Below are 8,890 nucleotides of genomic sequence, written 5' to 3'. Positions count from 1 at the left end.
ACCTCAGAGAAAATAATAGAACCTTTTAAGAAAACAAAACCTACTCATTTTTATTTGAGGCAGATTTAGAGAGAGAGAATCAAGACAGAGGTTGTTCATCTGCTGGCTCACTCGCCAAATGGCCTCAATGGCTGGAGCTGAGCCAATTTGGAGCCAGGAGCCCAGAGGAGCTTCTGGATCTTCCACACGGGTGCAGGGGCCCAAGGACCTGAACCAGTCTCTGCTGCCTTTCCAGGCCAGAAGCTGGGAACGGAATCAGAAGTGGAGCTTCTGGAATTCAGTGACCATACAGCATGCCAGCACCACAGGCAGAAGATCAGCCTGGCAAGCTACTGCACCAGCCCTAGATGATAGAATTTTTTAAACTCCAGGCATTAGTTCCAAATGAGTAAGGCTTTGACATTTCAAAATATAATAGAAACTTTTAAATCTTAGGGAAGCAGCAAATTTTCACTACCTAATACAAAAAGGCTCACCATAGGGAAACAAATGACAAATCAGATTAAACAACCACGAGGGTTAAATGATAGGCAAAGACCTGCTCTGTGTCTCTCTTTATCTGTTAACTCTCTTTCGAATAAATAAATAGATAATAAATAAATAAATCTTAAAAAAAAAAAAAAAACAACAAACCAAAAACGGGGGGCTGATGCTGTGATGCAGAAAGTAAAGGTGCCAGCTGCAACGCCCAGCTTCCCACGCGGGCTCCAGTCTGTCCTGGCTTTTCCACTCCCGATTCAGCTCCCTGCAGGTGGACAAATATTTCCTCTCTTTCTTTCCCTCTCCTAGCTCTGCGTTTCAAACACATAGATCCTTTGCAAAAGGAAAGAAGGCACACTCGTAGCAGTGTTCAAAATGGCAACAAATGATAGTCGACGCAGGAATAGAGGCATTTGGTAATAAACTGATGGTAAGGAGTAGAGTCAAGTAAACGTCGAGCTACGGCCGATGTGTGGCGGGGGATCACGACTACGTACGTTAAGAGACGCTCTCTGCGCTGTTTTGTGGATACAAACATGGTGAAGCCTGAGATCTCGAACGGCAGCGGGTCCGAGCGACCTCAGCACGCAGGTCTGTCCGGGGGCAAGAGGAGGACGGTCGGGGGAGGACAAGGAGAACTGTGCCAGAGAGGCGTATAAAAGAGAGACATTTTATTTCTTTAAAAATCAGAAGTAAGGAAAAATAATATGTAGAGGGTTACAAGGGCATTTATATTATTTTTTCCTACATAGCTGAAATTTTTTCTAATTAAAACGAATTTTACTGGGCACATATGGCATAACAAATAAACATTAAACTACTCACAGCACTGAAACTGTACCAAGTAATAACAGATTGTTTAAGCTACAGAAATGTACGAACACATATCACAGCATGTGACAAATAAGATTCAGAAATAAATCTTAATATCCCCTATTTACTTTGGGGTTTTAAGTTAATCATCTTGCTGCAGGGCTTTGAGTTTCATGCAGTTTTACAGTGACCTTACACTAAAGCTTTTAAAGCTCTTCTCACAGCCATCAAAGCTGCATGAATAAAACTTACTCGTGTGATATTCTGAATTCCAACCTTGGAAAGGCTTTTCTTTAGCATGTAAGCCCTAACAAGCTTTATAATTATACTTGCGAGTCTTAAAGAAATGGACTTTAGGGTCTGAAGCATGAAGAGTGGTTACATAAATATAATCACTTCATTTTGGCCATTCCCAAAGAGCCTGACACCCTCCAGAAGAGCTTGCCAATGAAGCAGGGAAAAGAGTAAACGCTCCTTCGTGCCCTTTTCCATCTGGGACTTGGGTTAGAAGCCCGAAAGTAGCAATACTGGCCGTGTATAAACAACGTCTTATTACAAAACCACTGTGGCAGGATGTGTAACTTTACATGGAAATAACACAGTCCTTTGGGGTTACTGTCAGACAAAGACACACGATTATTCTAAGAAAGGAGTTAAGAAGAGGTAGTAGAATTTTGCTGTCTTTATTTGACGGACTCCAAGCCTCAAGGCAGGAAGATAATAAATACTACACAAAAAATTTAAGACACACACGAATCTGGGTAAGACGCTGCATCTACAAGTGCAATTCAAGAGGTCTGGAAATCCCATGTCATAATTCTTCACTCTCCAACTGCAGCCCTCCGAATAGTCACGCTATGTCAATAATAGTCATTTTACCCAGTTGACAGTAAGCAGTTTTATTTAACACAAGTTGCTTTTTGCCAATTAAACATTGCAACACAGAGGATTGGATGATCACTTAAGTAACCTAACTAGTTCCCCATGAAATGGAAGACTGCAATAAAATTATTTCAAGTTTCAAAGTTCCATACTTATATGTTTGGGGCACAATTTTAATGGTAACCATGCTGTGGCAAAAAGCAGGCCTTCACCCATTTGCACACTTTTATCTATCACATTGAACTTGACTTTGCAGTAAAACCCTAGCTTTCTTTTCTGAAGGCTAAAACAGGCCAGCTTCTCCAAATCTCTTATTTTGTGTAATTTTGGCTGGTAATAACAGCAAGATCTACCTCCAAAATGTAAAGACTCCTAGAGCATTTTTAAAAATATTGTTATTCTATCAGTCTTTATGCTTTTTCACTCTTCCCTCTCAACTGAGGGATAGGTACCATTCTGCTTCATGAATGAAATAATCAAATCACTATTTCTCCCACATTCTTACCCTTTGGAAACTCTTCCAAGCTGAGTAATCCATTCACTGACAATTGAGATTTCACCAATGCACGGAAATGATTTTCCACAAGCAAAATGTAAGTGTGATGAACTGGAGCTTTCTGAATCTCATGCCCCTTGACAGACGGAGGCACCTTTAAGTTCAGTGTACTCTTACTTAGGATATAACAGCATGCTTCAGATAGCTCGAGATAAGCAGATCAGTGTCATTTTATCATTAGAATAATCTACAAAAATCAGAATTAGTTAGTTGTCTCTATTGTTTGTCAAAACTAATAAATATGTCTTAAAATATCTGCAGATTTACATTAGCTCTCTCAATTCATTTTACCTCACCTGGACTTTTCTAGAGCATAGAACAAACTGAATAGATTTATCAGTATAATAGCTGCATTTTCATATATCCCAATTCTGTAATTTAGATTTTTTTCATTAACTATATAAAGAAATTAAACCATTCATATAAATATTTTTCTCTCAAATATGCAATATTCTTTTGTAAAGGAAAAGATTTCCAAACATTTACAAAGCAATCTAAAGATAAGTAAACTTGATTTCAGGATCATTACATTAACCAAAAGAATTGTTTGGAAAAGTCCCATTTAAAAATAACTGGCTTCCTCACATCAACGCTGCCTCACGAGCGATCCAAGTCAAACGCCTTTAACTGACTCAGAAAAAGGTCTCACGACATAGGGGGCACGTCGACTTGTTGCTAGACGTAAACCATTTGTACTGAAAAAGAAAAGATTGTAAATGTTAAAAGACCTTTTCACGGCTGTTATCTCACACATGCGCGTCAGAATCACTGAAAAAGAGAGAGTGAAATTTTTGTTCTGTGCTCCTCAGAATCAACAGACCTAAGCGCCACCTGCAGCGGCTGCACTATGATTTTCCTCTAGTTAGGCTCACTCGCCAAGATCAGGGAAGGTCTTCCTCAAAGGAAATGCCAGCGGCAATCACCGGCATTCCAATCAGAAACCCCAGCTGCTCAGAGGCCAGCAGCCACAGCAAATTGCTATGTTTTTAACAGATTTTTTTAAAAATCACTTTTTAATATGCCTCTTATTAATTATAATTAGGAAACCTAAGCACTTAACACGTATCTTCTTTTTCACATGTGTGTGTAGACTCACCAAGCAGGCTGAGTGGAATTTCTTCTTGCACGTTCTACAGGCTTTTTTGGGAAGGGAGTAGTTGAAGCCGTGAATCACTGAGAAGCAGATCATGCAATCTTCAACGCCCTCAAAGCGCTTGTCCACGTTGTTTTTCCATAATGCCAAGCCTTCCATAATACTTCCGTTCTGTGAAGAAGAAAAGTCAAAGTCATACTGTAAACCGAAAGCCACCAATGATATTTTTATTCACTTTCTCAACATTTTAAGTTGTACTATAAAGAACAGAATCTGGCTAATATTTACATATATGCAGTTCTATGAATGCTGGCTTAAAAATAACCTTCCAGGTTTCAGGAATCGTATGGGACTTTTCTTTGTTAAGGCAATCTTCAGGTACCGCACATCCAACCCTAACCTTCTGTTTCTATATCACACTGGCAATTCTTAAAATAGTCCAAATTTCTTCATTAAAATAAATGATACAGTAATCTGTGACCAGCAATTTTTTTTTCAAGATTTATTTTATTTCCCAGATCCATTAGCACGAAACCAGATCAGATGCAGAGGACTCCGTTAGAATAGGATATCCCAAGCAGAAGCTTAACGCACTGCACCCAAACACGAGCCCTTTGGCCAGTGATCTTCGATGCTGCCACTGTAATCACGCATCCATCAGACTGTGAAATTGGAAAGTAAATACTGAGTAGTTCTGACTGCTCCATCAGCTGACTGTTCTCCATCCTTTCCCTTTCCTAGCAGCTCTCTATTCCCCGAGGCATAAAAACACTGAAGGCTGGCCAATTAACCTTGTAGCAGCCTGAAAGAGTTTAAGTGGCTGTAAAAGTCACCTATCTCTCACCTGAAATCAAGAGTTAGGGGCTGGGGCCAAGGCTTAGCAGGAAAAGCTGCTAAGTACAATGCTGGCTTCCCATGTGGACATAGTCCAGGCTGTCCCACTTCCCACCCTGCTCCCTGCTATGTGCCCGAAATAGCAGCAGTACCTGGCCCTGTGGGAGAACTGGATGAAGCTCTGAGCTCCAGCCTTTATGTAAATTTGGGGAGTGAACCAGACAATCTCCGTCTCTCCTACTCTCTGACTCTGCTTTTCAAATAAATAAATACATAAAAACAGTCTTGAAAAGAATCCAGAAATCATTAAACCTAGTTAGCAAAGCATGCTGAAGGCTGAAACGGGCTGGAAGCTTGGCCACCTCTGCCAGTAGGCCAAGTTGTTAACGCAAAACAAAACAGTGTTACTCGACTGAACACTTGACTAGAAAGGAAACAGCTTGAATGCTGAAACTGAGACAAAGTTAGTGATCTGGACAGAAGACCAAACCAGCCACAATATTCCCTTAAACCAAAGCGTAACCCACATCAAGCCTAATTCCCTTCAATTTTTTTTAAAAGATTTATTTTTTATTGCAAAGTCAGATATATAGAGAGGAAGATCCTCCATCCGATGATCGACTCCCCAAGTGACTGCAACGGCCAGTGCTGTACCGATTCAAAGCCAGGAGCCTGGATCTTCCTCCAGGTCTCCCATGTGGGTACAGGGTCCCCAATTTTGGGCCGTCCTCGACTGCTTTCCCAAGCCACAAGCAGGGAGCTGGATGGAAAGTGGAACTGCCAGGATTAGAAGCAGTGCCCATATGGGATCCTGGCACATTCAAGGTGAGGACTTTAGCTGCTAGGCCACCATGCTGGGCCTACTCCCTTCAATTCTATGAAGGCTGAGAGAAGAAAGCTGCAGGAGAAACCAACTCCAGTAGACTCACAGTGCTGAAGGAAAGAAGTGGTCTTTATTATTATATAAAAGGTAAGGCACTGCTGCTTAAAGCAGCTCTGTCAGTGATCCATCCAGAGGATCTAGCTCACAGAACTGCTGGAAGGGGCCAAGTTAAACAACACATTTTCGGTGTAGACAGAACAGTGCTGTGTTGGAAAAAGATGCTGTGCCGATATTTTATGTGAAGCCCATGCCTGGCTTCAGTGTTCAAGGAACGGGCTGAATTTCCCACTAGCTGCCAGCACAACTGGTGACTTGAAGCCAATTCTCACTTCATATTCTGAAAAGGTTAAGACCCTGTAAAATTACACTAAATCCACTCTGCCATGAGGGGAACAGCAAGGCCTGGAGGTCAACACCTCTGTATGTAACACATTCCCTGAGAATTTGGCTTCAGATGAGGAAAAGCAATTCAAAAATTACTGCCTGCTGACCATGAACCTGACCACCCTAGAATATGAGGGAGATGAATATGTTACTTTCACGGCTGTGAAGAAAACATCTATTCTGTAGCCCTACATGGGTCCTGAAGTAACTCTATGAAGTTTATGATTTAAACAATACGTTTCATAAAGCAATAGCTCATTCCTCTTATAAATCTAGGTAAAGTACACTCCCTTCTGGGAAGGCCTGCATCCCAGATGCCACTAAAAACATACTTGAACTATGGGAGGCGGTCAACATTATCAATATTATCAAGAATTTGAGGGAAGTTGACTATAGCTCACTCCCCAAGTGACCGCGACAGCTGGTGCTGCACCGTGGTGACTTTCATGGCATTCAGACTTGAATGGAGGAAGCAACTGCAGATGAGGTGAGAATACACAGGTTAACAGCTAGAAGTGGAACTCAAAGATGTGGCTATGTTGGCACAGTAGCCTAGTAGCTGAATCCACCGGAATCCCATATGGGCACAGGTTTGCATCCTGGCTGCTCCACTTCCCATCCAGCTCCCTGTCTGTGGCCTGGGAAAACAGTGGAGGATGGCCTAAAGCCTTGGGACCCTGCACCCGTGTGGCCCGTAAGACACTCCTGGCTTTAAGATCAGCTCAGTTTCAGGCTCTGTGGCCACTTGGGGAGTAAACAAGCAAATGGAATTATCTATTTTTTTTGAGAATTTATTTTATTTTTATTGGAAAGTCAGCTATACAGAGAGAAAGATCTTCCGTCTTTTGATTCACTCCCCAAGCAGCCACAACAGCCAAAGTTGTGCCAATCTGAAGCCAGGATTCCAGAGCCTCTTCTGAGTCTCCCACATGGGTGCAGGGTCCCAAGACTTTAGGCCGTCCTCGAATGTTTTACCAGGCCACAAGCAAGGAGCTGGATGGGAAGCGCAGCTGAAGGGATTAGAACTGGCACCCATATGGGATCCTGGCACATGCAAGGCGAGGACTTTAGCTGCTAGGCCACCATGCTGAGCCCAGATGGAATATCTTTATTTCTCCTTCTCTCTGTAAATCTTTCCTATAAGAAATAAATAAATCTTTACAAAAGAAAAAAAAAAAGGCAACTGAATTGTTACAATTTCATAAAAAAAAAAAAAAAACGTTAGTAGCAGAGAAAGGCCTTGTGATGAAGATGCTGTGAGCACTGCTGTAGGACAAGTGAGCTAGAACATTCCCTACACTTTGCAGCAAAGCAGCAGCAGAGTGGGAGAGAACTGACTGCAATGTTCAAAGCAGCTCAGCTGCGAGCCTCAGGGAGCCTGCTGTGAAAGGATGAGCTAACTGACGCAGCAAACTCCACTGCTGTGTCATCTGAAGAAACCATCCAGCACCTCCGCCTTCAGCAGCCACCAGTTCCACCAGTGAGCGGTCACCCACGCGGAGGCAAGACACTCCACAGACAAAACTACATCTCAATGAAGGTTCAGCATTTTGTGATAGCAGCAAAATATCTTGAAATTAAGGTATGTACAATGTTTAATAGGTTACAACCTCTGTGTACGCTGGGAAGCCAAGCGATTCCTAGGAGTTGCTGGATTCTGAGACTCAAGTGATTGCTGCGCTCTAGAGCCCAATGCTAACAGGTCGGAGGTACGCTTGCATTCTCAAACACAAGAGATCCAATCAGGCTCGACTAGTCTTGCCTTAGTGCAGAACGCCAAACCTGAAATGGAACTTTACCTGATGAGTGAGGTAAGTACTTAATTGCAGCATCCAGTTCCTCCACTGCTGGACGGCCACTCCCACTCTCTTGCCACTTTCCACTGTGATGGACCCCAAAGGATAATTGGAAGGCAGCTGTATTATAAGCTCAATGACAATGTCCTCGATGCTGTACGTAGCCATTACTTCTCGAGTAGTAGCTCGAGCTTTCACCTGCAATTCAATAAAGACAATTTTATAACCAAATCCTTTTTTTTTTTTTTCACTCAAGACATTTCTTCTAGACTGACCAGACAAGGACAAAGCAGGAAGACACACTCATTTCTCTGACATGAGATATTTAATAAATAGGTTTAAATCCCTTTGTATATTTATAGTGATTTTATCACACTGAAAAATTTACTTGACAACAGGCTTTTCATTTGAGAAAGTTATGTTTTTGTTGAAGATTATTAAATAAAGTCATTTATGAACAACAGAGAGAATGAATTATTCGTCTCTTCCCTAGCCAGGGTCTCGATTCCACATCTACTGGATCCACCGACCGCCGCGCTCCCCTGAGCTGCAGCTGCTAGGGCATTTCAACCTGCTCCTTCTATTGCCATACTAACACTACAAACTCAACAAGGACACATATCGTGCTTTATAAACTTCTGACTTTCTTATTTCCAGTGTAAAAACCATATTTTAGAATTTTGCCTCCTGCCTTAACCTAGATATTAGTTAGATATAAATACGACCAAACTGGGGCCAGCACAGCAGTTTATCACACTAACCCTCCACCGAGGGCACCTCCACCTGCTGGTTCACTTCCCAAAGGGCCACAAGGGCCGGAGCAAGGCTGCTTGGATGCCAGGAGCCAGCAACTTCCTCCAGACTGCCCAGTTAGGAGCAGAGGACCAGGCCCTTAAATGACTCTGCTCCTGTGTCCAGGCACATGAGCAGGAAACTGGATGAGAAGTGGCACAGCCACGGGAAGGAAAAAAATGGTGATCTCACCTACCTTCCTGTAGCCCTTGGCCCTAATCAGCTATGTAAAAATCATCAAAAATAAAAATAATTAATAATTTTAAAAAAACAAGAAGAAGTGGCAAGCCAGCTCTTCTAGCCACTGTGACTTTAGCCCCATCACAGTGCTGGCCTCGCCTAGTTCTTGTCTCTGGCCTTGCCAGCAGCACAGCAAC

The 8,890-nt window shown here is 42.4% G+C and overlaps 1 protein-coding gene across 2 annotated transcripts in view; it reads right to left on the bottom strand.

The window, feature by feature from the left end:
* Nucleotides 1-1,960: 1,960 nt before the first annotated feature.
* The window catches only part of LOC121167213 (E3 ubiquitin-protein ligase listerin), a 69,383-nt gene continuing 62,453 nt past the window's right edge, over nt 1,961-8,890 (bottom strand). For both annotated transcript variants that reach the window (XM_040996607.1, XM_040996608.1), the window contains 3 exons: nt 7,725-7,919; nt 3,828-3,995; nt 1,961-3,426 (listed from right to left, as the gene is read on the bottom strand). In XM_040996607.1, coding sequence (XP_040852541.1) covers nt 3,364-3,426; nt 3,828-3,995; nt 7,725-7,919 — 426 coding nt within the window. In that variant the 3' untranslated portion in view covers nt 1,961-3,363. The remainder of the gene's footprint in view (nt 3,427-3,827; nt 3,996-7,724; nt 7,920-8,890) is intronic.

Source organism: Ochotona curzoniae, unplaced genomic scaffold (genome assembly GCF_017591425.1).
Source record: "Ochotona curzoniae isolate NIBS_2020 unplaced genomic scaffold, NIBS_Ocur_1.0 patch347, whole genome shotgun sequence".
NCBI lineage: Eukaryota > Metazoa > Chordata > Mammalia > Lagomorpha > Ochotonidae > Ochotona > Ochotona curzoniae.
This window is presented reverse-complemented; position numbering and strand designations above follow the sequence as displayed.